Source organism: Heptranchias perlo, chromosome 23, assembly GCF_035084215.1.
Source record: "Heptranchias perlo isolate sHepPer1 chromosome 23, sHepPer1.hap1, whole genome shotgun sequence".
Taxonomy (NCBI): domain Eukaryota; kingdom Metazoa; phylum Chordata; class Chondrichthyes; order Hexanchiformes; family Hexanchidae; genus Heptranchias; species Heptranchias perlo.
The window spans coordinates 34,255,329-34,274,402 of record NC_090347.1 but is presented as its reverse complement, the minus strand read 5'-3'; the positions used below and the strand labels follow the sequence as shown (position 1 = coordinate 34,274,402).

Sequence of the window (19,074 nt, the reverse complement as noted above, 5' to 3'; positions counted from 1 at the left end):
AGATGTGTCAATTCACTTCCATCTTTAGAAATGCATCCAGTTGTCTTAAACTCCTTTATAGTCTACTTTTGTTCTTTCTTGGTTTATGAAAGATTAAGAAAGGGTAGACGTCGGGAAGATGTTTCCACTTTTGGGGGAGACCAAAACTAGGGGCATGAATATAAGATAGTCACTAATAAATCCAATAGGAATTCAGGAGAAACTTCTTTACCCCGAGAGTGGTTAGAATGTGGAACTCGCTACCACAAGTTGTTGAAGCTAGATAAACACACTAGGGAGAAAAGAAGGATATGTTGATAGGATTAGATGAAGTAGGCTTGTGTAGAGCATAAACACTGGCATGGACCAGTTGAGCCAAATGGCCTGTTTCTATGTTGTACATTCTATGTAATCGTTTGCAATTTTTAAACTCATCCAAAGCTAAGATTGAGAACTAACGTTCTCTGGTATTTGAATCTTTCACGAGGGAACAATTTACCTGGATAGATCCAACATGGAATAATGGAGCAAAATTAAAACAAAGTTAAAGCTGAGTATTTCAAGGGTCCAGAGGTCCCCTCTTCCACAATACAACCTCTAACTTTCTCACACTATAGCTATATTTAGGCAGTCTGTGTGTACATGTTCATGGGACATGTTCAATTACTGTAAGCAATAGAAGTGAAGTGAAATCCAAATTTCAGGACTTAAAAAAAAAATACAATTCCCCTACCCCCTCCATTTTGTGTGGCCAGTTTCATTCATTGCTTTATCATACCAAAACCCCAGTGGTGTTCTTTAATTTAATATAGGCCAGCGCCAGTCAATACCTAACCACTTGCTATGTATTAGAAATAAGTTAAAGCATTTTTCATAGAATCATAGAAGTTTACAACATGGAAACAGGCCCTTCGGCCCAACATGTCCATGTCGCCCAGTTTATACCACTAAGCTCGTCCCAATTGCCTGCACTTGGCCCATATCCCTCTATACCCATCTTACCAATTTTTGCCCTGTTACTGCATGTAGATTTACTCACAGTGTGGCTCATCTGGCTCACATTATCTCGTTCCACAGATCTTTTTTCATTAAAATCCCTTCAGCTTCTTTAGATTAAAAAGCAATCCAAGCTGCAGAAATATGCTTGTTGGAACAAACATATCATGTCATTACAATGGAGATCATTCTTGGAAATAAGTAGTTCGAAGAACAATTCCGTATCTAATAGATTGAAATTCCTCCTCGTGCTTGATCAGCAGAGACGACTTGCTGATTTTCCTAAGAGCATCTAGATTCAAAAACTTAGACCAAAGCTGTGTAGGCAGGACTGCTATTTCTACCCATCTACAGAAGGAGTTAAGAAAGAGGCATCAGACCCCCATATTTTTTGAAAGTGTGGATTGCCAAGATTATAGAATTTTAAAAGCACTGAGTTTCTGTGAAAAACACATTAGGTATATGCAGTGGGGTAGATCTTGACTTTTACACTATCGCACAAAGGGCAACAGCGAGTCGGCAGCCCGTTTTACATCTCTTCCGATTTTTATTTCCGTTGATTTCAGTCGGGAGAGATGGAAAACCAGCTGCCGACTCGCTATCAGCCGTTTCACACTATTACACAAAGTCAAGGTCTACCCCAGTGACTTCAAACTTTCTGCCATAGCTTTTGTAACAAAGGTAAATGTTCTGCAGATAATTTCCTTCTCAATAGTCAGATGCAATTGTTCCAAATTCTTTAAATTGTTCAATGTAATCAGAATCTCCATAAAGCTAGACAGCAATCAAGTGATTTTCCAATACAATCCCTAGACAGCAACTCTTACAGGGATTGTATTGGAAAATCACTCAAGTGCAATTCTATTATATCCCGTGATAGCTGATTTGGAATGTGTTAAAGAGAGAAGAGGATAAAGCAATGCTATTTTTCTTCCACCCTCAGTTTGCAGCACAATTCAACCCAATTGTGAACTGAGATCTTGTCAAAAGAAATAAGCCACATTTAGCAAAAAGCAGCCCCAGCCGGGACTCACAGGGCCAGTCTTTTAGTGAAGAGTTACACGTTCAACAAGTTGAATTACTTTAAAATTGATACCCACGGGCAATAAAGTTCAAGCCATATGCAAATTCTTCGGCGTAGATAGATGAGCCTCGAGTTACTGATGACAATGATTAAAGACAAAACACATCAAACTGGTCTTTTAAGGAGAACATATCAAGTTGTGCATTTTTTCCAGTATTTCAATTTGTAGTTTTATTTTTGCAATTGTGTGTTTTAGACCTTACAAAACAAGAACAAGGTCACAGTCACGCCCTAGTTTTATTACAACTGACCTGCAGGCAAGAGTATAGAACTATTACATGAACACTTAAGATTCCATTTATAATGTTTTAAATATTGGAAGAAGTCAAACCAGTATACAGGATAGGAAATATCCATGAGCTCTGTAAAATAATGCTATGGTGATGTTACTCAGCGAGCTCCATTTTCACAGACAAGTAAGGCGATATCCCTGCACATCAGCTTTGATATTTTTTATACATTTTCTATGATACAGGAAAGAAAAATTAACCAAAGTTCACAATGTACAGTTCTTATTCTATTTTCACAGTTTGTGACCATTATACACCTTTTTAAAGATACACTGTTATATATTCCTCACCCTTAATAGATTATAATCTAAGATTAATATATGAATAAACTGCCAATTTTTACAGGCATTCCACTCAAGAAGTTTGAAGAAAAGTCCCTCGACATTCTCATCAAGTTCATTTCTCCACCAGTAGAATTGAACACATTATTGAACTGCAAAGCAAGGCTGGGGGGGGGGGGGGGGGGGTGGGGGCTTGTGTCTGAAGTTGTGGAAGCGGGACAGGGGAACACAAATTCTGCAGAATTTTATAACTTTAGTGACATACTGATCTACAAAGGATATACTTATTGGATATACTTGTCCATTACAAAAACTTACAAGAAACAATCACCCACCTCAGAAAAACTAGAACACTCTCCACAGATGTTGGTATGAAAAATAGAATCTCACAAAATCGTTTTTGTGCAGCACAATAGTCCTGGTTCATATGTAGCTAAAATTAAAACCTTCCTGTAGTTATCTTAGCAACAAAATTCTTCCAGACATACAACACCTCTGGAGCTGGGCAATCACAGCTGTGTTACACTAATCGGAAGACTGCACCTAACATCCGAACTCTTTGATTTATTTCTCTTACCATTAAACAGTTTTTCCTCAGCAGACAAGTACAACCAATAACTAAACCAAACAAGTAGCCAATCGGTGTCATCACACCACTGATAGACCGAGAGGACTTCTCAAGGTTTACAGCAGTCACAGGTATACATTTATTTTTGCATAAATAATTTCTGGTAAAAAATAGCACATTGAACAACAGTATGAGCTGTCGGTGGGCAACATTTAAGAACATTACTGCCAGGTGCTTACTGCATAATCCATATATAGCCTGCTTTTGTCTAAAATCCTAAGACATCAATGTGTACATTTACAGACTGATTAACAGGAAAACATTCGTTGCTTCAACACAAGCTTATTTTTTTCAGCATGCTTTACTCTTTAAGCATGCTGCTCAAAGTTACACCATAGTTCACTATCTTTTCTTTAGATTTCAATAGATAATATTAAAACACTTTTCTCAGGTGACACGGCTAAATTTTCCCAATAGTTACAAAGATATTGTACAGCGAATGACATTTACGTCATACAAAAGTTCAGTTTCAGGGGAATACCTTTTCTTTTTGCAGCAAACCATTCCTGTATCAATTTTGTTTTCATTGCAAACCTCAGTCCACAAACTTTTTTGGTGAAAGACATGCTGTTCAGTTATGCCCTTATTTAAAAATCATTTCAACTTTATTAACAGTAAAATACAGATGAATTCATTCCTCCATGATATACACTAACTATAAAGCAACAGAATTAAAATCAGTAAATCTATTGCACTTTGTGAAGCAAAATTCCTCAAGGTCGTTTGAGACTGTATCGGAGTATTGATCAAAGTATCCTGTTCATGTACAAGTTTCCTTTCATTGAAGACAAAACAGATATCTAGGAGTCCTTGTAGACGCTGCCAAAAATATTTATGCAATGGAGGGAAAAGCTAGTCCAAGACTTGGTCTTTCCAGTACTGTACTGAGAAGTCTCTAGTTTCAAACTCTTCCCAGCAACTGCTGCACAATATCCCATCATGATCCAGATTTAAATGAACACACTGGCAGACTCCATACGTTTATCCTGAAAAGGCAATAACTATTTCTGATCCAGAAAAACTCTCGTGATGACTTGGGTACTATGAGAAGGATGCTTTTCGGATGGACAATCGCGGGCAGACACAAAGAAAATGGAACACCAATTTTTATTGCACAGTCTGTTTGAGCAAGTTAAAAATAGAAACACTGCAATGTGTCATAAAACAAATCTTTACATCTTGATTTCTCAGCCATTTTCAGGCCGTTTTTCAGCAGCAAAATTAATCGACGTACATTGGGGAGACAGGGGTTGGAGGCATTTGATCCAAGATTTTGCAAACATAAGCTGCAACGTCCACCCTGCGCTCTTCGTACATCGAGATGAAAGGATGTTTCTGAATAAATGAAAACAATAGCATGTTTCATATATACAAATCACATTTCTTCCTGAAATGAAGATGTCCATCACGTGCATGATTTGATCTCTCAATAAACTTCCATTGCCAATATTCGGTTTCTTTTTAAATTACGCAAACATTTCTACCGTTAACTATAAAGCTCCTGCTGTTTGGACAGATTTACCCATTCGGTATTTAACTTTAAACTTTACACATTCTTAGTGTGGATAGTAAGCTTGAGAATTCGAGCAGCACTAGCATAGTTTTAAATATCAGACAGATTTCAGTTTCTCTGAAACAAATCAAGTCATAATGCTAAATTAAAAGTTTTTCTTAAACTTATGCTCATCAGGATAAGTGAAATTTATAGCAGCAGGCGAAGTAAAGCTTTAAACATGCATAGGGCTATTTTACATAAAGCAGGAACTTGAAGAGTTGAACCGGAAAATATTAAGCTATTCAGTGAATTAATCACAACTAGGTCATTTCATGTCACCTTAAGCTCAGGACTTTGCAATTTTAGCATGGAAAAAAGTTCAACAAAACAAAGACACACAGCAGGTCAATCAGCATCTGTGTTTTGGGTGCGTATCCGAAACAAACGATTTGCTCTCTCCAGATGCTGATTTACTTGCTGTGTGTTGCTACTTGTTTGCAGTATTTTTACTTAAAAAATTCAATGCTTTTATGATATGACATTCTGCTCTTCTACAGTAAAAAGTTATATCGGAGGGAGGGGAAGCTGTTACGGAAACAGAGCTTCCTCATATATCAAACAGAAACACCTTGGTTATAAACAAGAAACAGAAAATTGCAGACACTCAGCAGGTCAGTCAGCATTTGTGGAGTACACAGATGAGTTAACATTTCAGATGCGGTGTGTTATACTTGGTTTTTAATAGACAGAATAATGCATTCAAAACTGACCAGGTAGCTGAGGCCAAGACCGAGCAGAAGACTGCACCAAGCAGTTTGGAGATAAATGTTAGTTTTGTGGGGAGGCAGCTAGCCATTTGCTTTGAGGTCACTGCCTGATCAGAAACTGTGATGTGGACATGCTGGTGATGGACTGGGGTTGACAATTGTAAACAATTTTACAACACCAAGTTATAGTCCAACGATTTTTATTTGAAATCTACAAGCTTTCGGAGGTTTCCTCCTTCCTCAGGTAAATGTTTCCTCCTTCCTCAGGTGAATGTTTGCCTGAGGAAGGAGGAAACCTCCGAAAGCTTGTAGATTTCAAATAAAAATCGTTGGACTATAACTTGGTGTTGTAAAATTGTTTACAATGATCAGAAATTATTCAAGTTTGTTTGGTTGGTTCATCATATCTTTGAAATGAAAATATATGCAAATTCACAGACCCATGTAAGGCATTTAGATCAATTTCTGTTGCGGCCAGGTATCTGAGCAAACAACTTAACAGACAACCAAGAGACTGCTGTTTATATTTTATTTACCCCAGTGGTAGAAGTAATTAATACTCTGATCACCTGGCTGAGAAAAATGATTTCCAGAGGAAATCTGCCTGTTGGAGCCCCTGAACAACTGTATAAATGTGGGTTTTCCCCTTCATTGTCAGTTCCTTGCTTTAACTGTCCATTACTGAGGAATAACAGACTGGAAGGGTATTTGGAAGCCTTTGCCAACTAACATTTCATCAGAAATTCAGTCAAAAGATTCTCGATTCATTACTTTTAGAACAGCTTAAATACTGTGCCTACATCTTTAACCAAGCTTTTGGTCACCTGTCCTAATATCTCTATGTGGCTTGGGGTCAAATTTTGTCCGATAACACTCCTGTGAACGTTTGGGACGTTTCTATCATTAAAGACACTATATAAAGGCATGTTGTTGCTGTTGTTCAAGTCAAATACAATGCTAGTTACTTGCTGTGTTTGTGCTTTTATAATTATCTCCTGTGTAAACAAATTAGATTAATATGGTCTGACAGCATGATATGTACTGAATTTTAGAGGGACCAAGAGAATATGGTGGCTGTGCACTTGGTCTCTGATGTATAAAACCAAAAAAGGGGTTAATTGTTACTCTTGCAGCACACAATCCCCTTTACATCATACACAAAGTTGCAAGCTTTAATTCATAAGAGATTTGGGTCTATGTATGAAAATTTACTTTTTGTTAACACGAATCAAGAGTGTTGAGTAGGACTGAATTGTAACAGACGATTTATGGGACATTGCAGAAAGTTGCTATAGTAACAACCTTAAAGCCACAAGATCACAGACACACCTAATTTTTTTTGACTGACAAACTGAAATTTGACAAGACAAATAGTCTGGTCAACAAAAGAATGATCAATTATTTCACACTGACCGAGATGCTCGCACTTCGCTGTCATTATACCAGGTCATTCACTATTTTGAAAACCATATAAGGTGCGTACTAAAAATATGATATAGCGGCCGTTACTTTATATAAATCGGTTATCTACAAAAAAAAAGCAGAGCTTGAGCAAAAATTAAGCGAATTAAGAGCAAATTAAACTCACCAGAAGCTCTTTATACTTTGGCCTTTTGGACTCATCCTTTGTAAGGCTAAAAGAGATGCAAACCGTTATGTATGTAGAGGTATGCCGCACAGTATATTGAAACAATGCTTCAAATGGAAGCCTGGTTACATATCAGATATTATTGACTGGTTAATAGAGTTGATTTCTCTCTTTTCCCTCCAACAGAATTTCCACCCTTCCCCTTCTGAAGGTACCAACTCTAAAGTACGCTCTCTCACATGCCAATAGCCCGGCAGCAGCTTGCCAGGTGAACCTTCAAGACTGATCCTAGATACTATGTTGGCAGGTTGTTCAGTAATGGAAGGCTTCTTTGGCAGCACCTCCCAAACCAGTGACCTCCATCACCTAGAACGACAAGGGTAGCAGGTGTATGGGAACACCATCACCTCCAAGTTCACCTCCATCCTGATTTGGACATATATTGTTGTTCCTTCATAATCAAAATCTTGGAACTCCCAACCGTACAGGATTGTGTGAGCACATGGACTGCAGCGGTTCAAGAAGCAGCCCCACCACTACCTTCTCAGGGCAACTAGGGATGAGACACTCAAAATGCCAGCTTTGCCAACAAGGCAATGAAGAGGGATTTCTGGATGATTTGTCCCCTCTGGAGCACTAAACCAAATTGTAGCGCTCATCTACTGCCCCAGCTGAGGTAAACTAACTCAGCACAGACCAGGCATCAAACCTGTGATCTTCTGCTTTGTTTGGTTAAGCACTGCAGTATAGGTGGTATGTCTACCCACTAAGCTACCAGGGTAGCCTACGTGAGGTTTTAAAATATTGCAAGACATTTAAACCCTTGTCACATATCTTCCTTAACCAAGAGAGTGCTAGACATACCCAGACCTATGCTAATGCAGCTCTTTAGTGAGTCATTAGGAAGAGAGGGCTGACTAAAGTGGCTGCCTCAGAGATTCTGCTATCTTTGTGGGTTGGAACCTGGCCCCTCCCTACAAAGGTATGGCTGAATCAGAAATCTGTGTCCTACCATTTCATGGCACCCTTGGTAGTATGAATTTGGTAAGTGCTAAATACAGTTTTTTCTTAGGTCACATTCAAGTCCCAAGTCATGTAAACTCCACATAATTGAAGGGTCTAGAAATGAAAGCCTTTCCAAATGGATGAAATCTACATTAAGTACCATGGCTCAGTTCTTATTGAGAAGTGGTGTTTTTGAAGCATGAATAATTTACTACACATTGAATCTGCAGGTTTAGAAAAAAAAATTCAGCACCAGACAGTGACAAAAATAAGACACTATGGGTAACAAAAACTTGTTTCATCAAATGTAACTGATGTCATTTTACAAGATCAAAGCAGAGAGGTTCAGTAATTAAAAGAAATGTACCTTACGCACTAACAGCCAGCAATTTATCAGATTAGTTCCTGAAGCATTTTCAATGACAACCTGTGTCCCACTTCAGGTGAGTTAAATCAATTAATTTTAATCCTATTAAATGTTACTCACAGATAATCTGTTGATGTAAACCAGTAATAAAATATACATTTTTTATGGGCAGTTTATGTAAATATAAGATAATCAGTACTAAATCCAATAAGGAATTCAGGAGAAACTTCTTTACAGAGAGTGGTGAGAATGTGGAACTCACTACTACAAGGAGTAGCACAGGCAATTAGCATAGATCCATTTAAGAGGAAGCTGGATAAGTCCATGAGAGAAAAAGGAATAGAAGAATACGTTGATAGGGTTAGATGAAATAGGGTGGGTGGAGGCTTGTGTGGAGCATAAATACCGGCCTAAACCCGTGGGGCCAAATGGCCTGTTTCTGTGCTGTAAAATTCTATGTACACATTTTCATTACTGTCAAATGAACCCAAACCCCCGTTCAATCTTCATATGGCCACCAGGTGGCAGCAAACACCTAATACTCATACTGATTCTTCTGTGCTTATACCCATGGGCTGGATTAACAACAGCAAATATTAAAATTGAAACAGAAAAATTAAAGCAGCATTGAACTCTTAAGAACTGCCAGCATTGAAAAGTGTTAGGATCTTCACTTAAAAAGTACCAATACGTTTTAATGGCAAAGTCAACAGGTACGTTACAACCCAACTCTATATCCCAGAGCTGAAACCCTCGAGACCTGAATTTTTTTTTTGCTCAAAGAGTTTCATTATGTACCTCTGGATTAATGCAGCAGCAATCTCTCGATCCTTTTTTGCTAACCTATAAGTTTATAAATAATTTGAATACTGTAATATCTGGAGGCTAGTGCCGATGAAAGGGTAAAGTACGCTCTCATCTGGGTACAATCAGGTTACCAGTACTGTAGACAGCATTTCCAGTAATAGCACTCCTTTACATGCCAAATAAAAATGTCAGAAGCTAACATGGCAGTCACATCAATCTTCACAGCCTCAATAGGTAGAAATAAAAAGGCTAACTTTTTCAATGCACTGTGAAACAGGAGTTCTCTTTAAACGAACAGTTCGAGAAGAGTTAGAATATAGTAAATTAATAATGTGAAAATAAAAACAGAAGTGAATTGGGAAGAGGCAAGAACAGGGATACAGGAGGCAAAGTGAGAATTGCTTGAACCGCAGTTTTTAATTTTTGCTTGTATAGGTATAAAATCACAGTACAAGATAGTCCTGATATCTGAATAACTTCATATTACTTGAATTTTTAGGATTATCTCAATGTAAGTAGAAAGTTTAAAATGGTTGATGTGGGGCAGAGAGAAGGAATTGTAATCGAAACGCACAGGGCTAAGAAAACCCTGCAGAAATATTCCACATTCTGCCAACCTCACAACTCGACCTCAAGTCCCTAGGTTCACGTCTAGAATGGGAAAAGCTGCTTTTTTGGCCATTACCCGGAACAGCTTCCAAGTTCCAAAGCAAGTTTTCGTGCTTTTAAAATCAATACAGCTGTCCAAAGGTATGAATATTGTAACAGGTGCATGGGTGGGAATCTGATGGCAGCAGCAGGGAACCAGCATTGGCTCTTTGGCCGGAGTTAAGGAGATCCAGGATAGGTGGCGTTGTGGAGATGCACCATTACAATCTCAGGCATGTGGGCAACAGCACCAATAACTTTGGAGAACAACCTTGGTTGCAAGTCTAATAGTGACAACTGTGAGAGAAATAGGCACGACAGGAAAGTACAGAAGGAAGAAAAATGTTACTCGACAGAAAGTGCACATACGGAATGAGACACACTATTTTATGTGCAATTACTTTTGCATCATTCTTACCACAGGTTAACAAAGTTGATGAAGCTGGGAGAAAATTCTCTCTCTTCAGAGTTGCTGAGCTGTGGGGGGTCTCCTTTCACTACCTGGGTTAGCTGATCAAATACACTGTTCCATTTTGGATATGGGAATCGTCCAGTGGCTAGTTCATACTAGAGCACAAAATAGAAAATTAAAAAGTTATAATTTTAAAAAAAATCATTAATGCTGATACATTCATGTTTTCAACCTTTCAGTATTCCATAATATTCTTTTAAAGACAAACTGGGAAATTTAAATTCTGCATATTACAATGATTTAAAAAAAAATCCAGTGGATTTACTCAATTCAACATTTTAAAAGTCTGACAGACACCTTACTTACTAATGTGATACCCAAACTCCAAACATCTGATCGCACATCATAGCCTTGTCTTGAAGCACTTGGATCTATTCTTTCAGGCTTTGGTGGGGGCAGGGGCAGAAAGAAGGGAGTACAAAAATATACTTTATTAAAGTCAGCTGTAGCTTACTGGAGAAACTGATTTGAACAATGACTCATTTTTAAACCAGGTAGAAATTCCATTTCAAACAAGACCAGCACACACTTTTCTGAAAATGGAGATAGGGCTTGAATGTTTAAAAAAAACAATTCGCTTTGAAGAGATCAGAAAAAAACATCTTCCCCATCCTCCATTAAGTCAGTGACTCTTCAGGATAACACACTGGGCAGTTGTCCACAGAGTGCATACGAATGAATGGCTGGGGCTTACTTTCCCTCTGCATTTGTTTCCCCTTCCCGAGGGCACCATGCCTCCACTCAGCAACTCCCCCAAAGAAACTTTGCAGACAAAGTTGAACCCAACTTGTTGGCATAATAAACTAAATGGATTATGCCAAGATGTCACCAGAATCCTACATACAGTAACCAATTATCGAGTAGTGGTTCAGTAAGCAGTGTCTGCACAACTCATAGCTTGAAGATGCTTGGATGTACAATTGATAGAAGATACAACATTGCTGAATTGCAGATGTAGCCTAGACTAACTTAACTATTAGATAATTTATCAGTAATGTACTACAGTTCTGCAACATCAAAATGTCAGAACAATGACTGGACACACACAGCACAAATCTCCAAGTGTATTTGTTGCTTTTGAAGATGAAGGATGCTACTGTGGGGGATTGGAACACTTCCCCATGTTTGACACAAAGTGTCAGCAACATGCACTGGAAAGATCAGGCATCGGACAAGTCAGTAACATGATAAAATACCCTCTACCCAGCCCCATCAGTAAAGCACTCCCTACAGGACAAGTTTGATTTTTTTTCCAGTCCTCACAATAGCCACCCTTGTGGCATCTATAAAAGTCAAGCTGCCAATTTGCATCTGTGTGTGTGTGTTCTGGACCTACATCAACTCATTTCTTATAGGATCCTTACGGACAGCAGATGCGCCTTATGTCCCATCAGTCTGAGACAGATTTGAATGTAGAACCTGGAAGTGGAAGGCCAGTAAGCTAACCCACTGTAACTTTGGTACAAATTAATTAGAACCCATGCCTTAAGAACCACACCCAAATGTTAGGGCGTTTAATTTAAGTCGCCCACAAGAGTGGCATTATGATAACTATTTTGCTGTTTGAAACTCAACCATATTTTCGGAAGTATTTGTATGGCTTATTTTCTACATTTTGCAATACTAGCTAGGCTTCAATTTGTAACATTGACTATTTAAGCATACACACCAAATTCAATTGTGGTGCTCAAGGTATCAATCAGGCAGCAAAATGTATACCTTTTATAAACCAGATATTCTAACTTGCTGCAGCTTAATGGTAGACACAAAAATAAAAATAAACTTTCTAAGGGTCCACACCTGAAACATTAACCTTTTTTCTCTCCACAGATATTGACAGACCTCCAGCATTTCCTGTTTTTTTTTAAAAAATGGCAATTTCTTTCACAATATTCAGTATTTCTGAAGGCTGTATTAATAGTGCTAAAAATGTGCTGATATTTTCATTTTCAAGGTGCAAGCTCAATAAATACCAATGAGTTACTGCAGTAGTCATACACTCTAAGCCACGACCACGGTCATCTCTCCCTCTGATCAGCAATTCATATTCTAAATGTGCCAGTTTTGAAAGCTGATGAATGCATGGCAAGTACAGCTGAGACTTTCATGTACGAACAATTTCTTTTCCCTCTAGTATTTCAAAAATTAGATGAGAAAACCAAACACTGCCCCATTACCCTTGTGTGTCTGGCCAAATTCTGTGACCATCAATCTAATGACATGAGCCACCACTCAAAAATGGTTCCCTCCATTAATATGTATCTCAGAATGGTGGATTTATTGATATATCAGCATCAGAGACACTTTTTGGACATTTCCTGCTTTTAGTTTATCAATTTTTTTGAAAGAAGTTTTTTTTAATTCATTTCACACATAAAGATGTTTTCTTCAACCTTTTACAAAGTTTCCCAAGCTGACAGAATGGCAAATCAAGTCTAATTCTTTCAGAATTGTTTAGCTAATAAATGAAAATTTAAAATAAATGCAGATTTACTCAGGTTACTGTGAAGGAATGTTTACTATGTCCACACACTATTTCAAAATTGTTATGGAGAACTTTAAGTAGGTCCATTTTGGGGATAGGAGCAAATTTTTGGAAAATGGATTTTCATTGGCTAAACACTGGGTTTAAAAATCTACTTACTGTTTGGGGGGGGGGGGGCGCGAAAGAAAAGTCCAATGGAGTGTTTTTGCAGTTCAGCTAGCTCCAAGACAGCACACTTAATAATGGGAGATGAGGACAGAATCAATGCTCTATGATAGATTAAGTAATCCTGTAGCTGAGCCGATCACATCTACAGGCATTTTTATGACTAATCAGCCAGCCTGGCTAATTGATAGGATCTGGAGGAGTAGACTGTGGGGTGAGAAATATGATGTGGATCATATAAGGATAACACCTTGGGGGACTCCAGAGGTAATGTTGCAAGAGAAACCATTGCAGGAGATTCTTCAGCCACGACTGGATAGGCAAGAGTGGAATCAGGTGAGGGTAGCCCCGTCAGCTGGACAACGGAGGAGAGGCGTTGGAGGATGACAGTGCGGTCAACCATGTCAAAAGCTGCAAACAGGTTGAGAAGAATGAGGAGGGATAGTGCACAACGGTCACAGTCACAGAGGATGTTATTTGTGATTTTGATTAGGGCCGTTAGTCCTGTGGCAAGCGCAGAAACCAGATTGGAGAGGTTCAAACATGGGAGTTGCGGGAAAGATGAGCACGGATTTGGGAGGGGACAACACATTCAAGGACTGGACAGGAAAGGGAAGTTGAAGATGGGATGGTAGTTTACAAGGGCAGAGGGCTCAAGGGTGGGTTTTTTTGAGGAGGGGGTGATGACGGCAGATTTGAAAGGATGTGGACAGTATCTGAGAGGGAACCATTTACAGTATCAGCTAGCATGGGGACCAGGAGAGAAGTTGGGTGGTCATCAGTTGAGTGGGTACAGGCGCGCGAGAGAGAGCGTGAAAGAGCGAGAGAGCGAGCGGTGAGTCTCAGACAATAATTTAAATCATGGTCACATACTTTATTTAATCAAGCTCGAGGGAACAAAATTCCGAAGTGCAGCTTTGGGGGTGGAGAAAATACCTAGGACTTCAATATTCACAAATCAAAGCCATTGTGAGTCATACAACAGGTATATGGCTAAAAGGAATGAATGCTTTTCCACTGAGATCACATCAGCTAGAATCAACCTTTTAAAAGCAAGCACACTTCGGTTAAAATGATTTCATTTTTGAGCGACCTTCAAATATAAGTGATGGTTGTGATTGTACACTCCTTCCTCCTCATCCAATAATTTAAACTTGTGTAACTACCAACCTAGTTGGAAACAATAAGTCTCATTAGAAGGGAATAATTAGATCACTTCTAAAGAGGCGACTTTAGTTTCTGCTGAATTTTATAGAGTTGGAATTATTAAAAAATACACAATTATACTAACTGATGTTCCATGGGATTTTTCGTGGAGAGTCAGAGGTTTTACAACAAAAGGACTGTTCAGGGATGAGGGAGCAATAGGAGCAGGATGCCAGTTCTCGGAGGGTGGTCTCAGGGATTGTAGGCATTGGGGAATGGGGAAGAGAGAAAGAGGGTTCCTAGGGTCTGTGAGCATGAGGGAGGAGGAGAGAGAGCAGATTTTGGCAGAAGGATCCAACAGGAGAAAAGGGCCCAAACTACCATTGGCCCCTTTTGGGCCAAACAATTTCTCAACCTATCCCCAACACATTTCTGCCATTAAACCTACTTCCAGACTCATCTATGGCCCTTTTTGGGTCACCAGGCACCCCTCACCCCTTTCCCCAGTGAATGAGCCTGGAGCTCCTGGTACACTATTAGTGTGTTTGCTGATGTGGTCTCTGACAAACAAATTTCTGTTTTAAAAAAAACAAAACATTCAAAAGTTAATTGTTTGCATAGTTCACAAGTTTTTAGACCAAAAAATATTTAAACCCCAAATTAGTTCATTGCCTTTATCGGACGAGAAAACATAATTTGGAGCCAAAATGGAGAGGCGGGGCCAACTGTGACTGACATGGACAGCAATCAGGAGGAATCAAATAATGCCACGTCATCTTTCAGTTAAATCACTTGGAAAAACAAAATAAAATCCTCTTCAATCTTACACCGAGAAAAAAAATACATTCTCAATGAACAATCCTTGCGTGCATTCTAAATGTCAAAAGAAATCACAGGCTCTGACTGAAGCAAAAATTGAACAGTTCAAAATAGAAAAGCAGTTGTTAATACTTCCACTGATGACTTGCTCTAAACCTAGCCACTCAATCTTTCTCAGTACCTCCATGCTGTCAGACCTTGTCCGACATCCAGTCTTGGATGAACCGTCGTTTCCTCCAACTAAACATTGGAAAAGACCCAAGCCATTGCCTTCGGCGATCACCAAATTCCGCACCCTCATCGTCAACTCCAATAGGGAATTCAGGAGAAACTTCTTTACCCGGAGAGTGGTTAGAATGTGGAACTTGCTACCACAGGAGTAGTTGAAGTGAATAGCATAGATACATTTAAGGGGAAGCTAGATAAACACATGAGGGAGAAAGAAATAGAAGGATATGCTGATGAGATTAAATTAAATAGGGAGGGGGGAGGCTCGAGTGGAGCATTAACAGGCTGGACCTGTTGGGCCGAATGGCCTGTTTCTGTGCTGTACATTCAATGTAATTCTGTGTAATTCCATGTAACGCCATCCCCCTCCAAGTCCACTGTCTCAGGCTGAATGAGACTGATGGCAACCTCGACATCATAATTAACCCCAAACGGAGTCACAACGAATGCTGACTTCAAACTCCTTATCACCACTACCTCAGTCCATCTGCCACTGAAACACTCATCCATGCCTTAGTCATCTCCAGGCCTGACCATTCGAAAGTTTTCCTAGTTGCCCTCTCATTCACCACTCTCTGTACATTTCAGCTCATCCAAAACTCTGCAGCCTGCATCCTATCCAGCAAGCCCTGCTTGCCCATCACCCCTGTCCTCGATGGCTCCCAGTCTTCCAATGCCTCAGTTTAAAATTCTTATCCTTAAGTTTAAATCCCTCCATAGCATCACCCATCTTTGTAATCTCCTGCAGTACTACTCCCTGCAATTCTCCCTTTCCGACTCTGGCCACTTGCGCTTCCCTCCCTTCAGCTCACCGATAGCAGCTGTGACTGAGCAGTTGGGCAAGTATGAGCATAGATTTGTGAAGGGTAGGGCATGTCTGACTAATCTGGTTGAACTTTTTGAGAAGGTCACTAACATAGTGGATAGGGGAGTGTCTATTAATGTTGTCTATATAGACTTCCAAAAGGCATTCGATAAAATACTGTATAAAAGTTTAGTAGCGAAAATAAAAGCGCACACAATTGGAGGTAACCTTATGACATGGGTTGGTAATTGTTTGGGAGATAGGATACAGAGAGTAGGGATAAAGGGAACCTTCTCTGATTGGCAGGATTTGTCAAGTGGTGTTCCCCAGGGATCTGTACGAGGGCCTCAGCTTTTCACCATATATACATTAAAGACATGGATGAAGGAATAAAGAGTTGTATATCCAAGTTTGCAGATGACACTAAGTTAGGAGGCACAATAAATTGTGTAGATGGGAGCAAGAGGTTAGGAAGGGATATTGACTAAGTGAGTGGGAAAAACTTTAGCAGATGAAGTTCAATGTGAGGAAATGTGGGGTCATCCACTTTGGATCTGAGAAAGACAAATCAGAATATTTTCATAATGGTGAGAGACTAGGTGCTGTGGAGGAGCAACAGGATTTAGATGTCCATGTACAAAAATTACTAAAAGCTAGTGCACAGGTACAAAAAGTAATCAAAAAGGCTAATGGAATGTTGGCCTTTAGCTCAAGGGGGTTGGAAAACAAAAGTGAGGAAGTTATGCTTCAGTCGTATAGAAGCTTGGTCGGACCCCATCTGGAGTACTGCATTCAGTTTTGGGCACTGAACCTCAGGAAAGATATACTGGTCTTGGAAAGGGTACAGTGCAGATTCACTAGAATACCAGGGATTAAAGGGTTAAATTATGAGGACAAGTTGCATAAACTTGGCTTGCATTTCCTTGAATTTAGAAGGTTGAGGGGTGTTCTACTTGAGGAATTTAAAATGATAAAGGGACTTGATAGGGTAGATATAGAGAAACTATTTCCTGTGGTGGAGGAACCCAGAACGAAGGGCATAATCTTAAAATTAGTGGTGGTCCATCAGGAGTGAAATCAGTAAGCACTTTTTTGCATGAAGCATAGGGGAATTCTAACTCTCTTCCCTAAAAGGCTGTAGATGTTGGGTGAATTGAAATGTTCAAGACCGAGATCAACAGATTTTTGTTAGGTAAGAATATCAAAGGATATGGAGCAAAGGCGGGTAAATGGAATTGAGGTACAAATCAGTCATGATCTAACTAAGTGGCTGAACAGACTCCAGGAGCTGCATGGCCTATTACTGTTCCGATGTGCCATTGGCCAATTAGAGCCCATGCTCTGGAATTCCAGCTTAATCTCTTCTGACTGTCCATCTCTAAAACTCTCCTTAAAACCCACCTATTCTACCAAGTTTTTGGTCATCTTTGGCTCACTGTCCATTTTTCTCCTTATGCCTCTATGAAGCAACTTGCAACGTTAAAGGAAGTATCTAAATGCAAATAGTTTCTGTTGTTAAATGTATCTAAAATAAAGCTTTGAGAATTCAATTTTCTGTTTGTTTCATGGCCTTTTAGAAAAAGTGAAGAAACTCAAATCTTCACAGGATGTGGGCGAACAGTTCAACTCAGGGAAACCTACTGATGCATGTTTGAAAATTCTGCAAACTGCATATGCTATGAATGTACTGATATGATTGGTAATTTCAATTGTTCTGGGGAAAAGATAGCCTGTCAAAATCTAGGCCTTTGGGACAAGCTGAGGCCTTGAAGATTCTAAAGGACAAGACAATACAATGGATAAATTGAATCATGTTACTGTGAAATATGCATTTTTGTTCACATTATTTTGTTTAAAGCCTTACTTTAGACATTAGAAATTTAAGTTACTGATGAAAAAAAAAAATCACAATTAGTTTTATAGATGCTTCACAGTTTCTCATGGGTAGTTTTCTAGCCAGTATCGTCACTTTTGATTCATACGTTCACTACCACTTCAGTTTCAATTAGACAGCCAGATTCAGTTAACTTTTGCCAATACGCATCGCCATTATTGTGAAGAGTTTAATTCCTCTCAAGTAACCTCAAGGTAGGCAGTGAGGTGAAACATCCTGGGAGATTTCCACGCATTTTAGAAAGGCATTAGCTGGAAACCCAGTCATGTATCATTTTCAGCTCGACCAACCCAATACTTTAATTCTCTCATAGTACAAATTGCTTGCTTTCTTGTTCCCCCTTCTTTTCCCTTCCCAATCATATCAAACTGTTCCACGACCCAGGATTACACCAATAACATTCTCAAAATGGCCACAACGTGCCTAAAAGGATGCAAATTAATTTGCTCTCCAACTTGTATGTCATTTGGGAAATAATTTTTAATTCAACTGCCACCTCCCTTCAAATGCCTCATTAAAACCTGGAACACACTAGGGAATTGAGGGGCGAATCAGCATTTTATCGCACTTTAATGACACGACAGTATGCCAATAAGCACTTTCAGACAGGTTAAACAACTGTTTTTAAGTGTTCATTTTGTGAAATTAAAGCACAGCCTATTTCAATAAAGTGGAAAAACACATACACTAAATATCCCCCTATTACTAGGAAAGCCACTTTTTCTATTACATGTAAAAGGCCAATTTCCTTCATAGTTCTGCAGTATAGTTTCTGCGTTGTGAATTTGTTAACCTGCTATAGTTTAGCCAATGTATATAGATACATTTCTAAACAGGGTTGTCTAAGTGCATAAAAATTGTGCAAAATCAATTGCACTACATTTCAAGCAAACCAAGCTTGAAAAGAATTGAAAAGCAGAGAAGTTATGTTAAATTTGTACAGAACCTTGGTTGGACCATACTTGGAGTACTGTTAACAGTTCTGGTCTCCATATTATAAAAATATAGATGCACTGGAGAAGGTGCAAAAAAGATTTACTCGGATGATACCAGAACTGAGAGGTTATACCTATCAGGAAAGATTGAGTGGGCTGGGGCTCTTTTCTCTCGAAAAGATAAGACAGA

The 19,074-nt window shown here is 39.1% G+C and overlaps 1 protein-coding gene across 8 annotated transcripts in view; it reads right to left on the bottom strand.

The window, feature by feature from the left end:
• Nucleotides 1-2,203: 2,203 nt before the first annotated feature.
• map2k4a (mitogen-activated protein kinase kinase 4a) overlaps nucleotides 2,204-19,074 on the bottom strand; it is a 191,580-nt gene continuing 174,709 nt past the window's right edge. For all 8 annotated transcript variants that reach the window (XM_068004322.1, XM_068004315.1, XM_068004317.1 and 5 more), the window contains 4 exons: nucleotides 10,714-10,791; nucleotides 10,354-10,502; nucleotides 7,109-7,154; nucleotides 2,204-4,593 (listed from right to left, as the gene is read on the bottom strand). In XM_068004322.1, coding sequence (XP_067860423.1) covers nucleotides 4,480-4,593; nucleotides 7,109-7,154; nucleotides 10,354-10,502; nucleotides 10,714-10,791 — 387 coding nt within the window. In that variant the 3' untranslated portion in view covers nucleotides 2,204-4,479. The remainder of the gene's footprint in view (nucleotides 4,594-7,108; nucleotides 7,155-10,353; nucleotides 10,503-10,713; nucleotides 10,792-19,074) is intronic.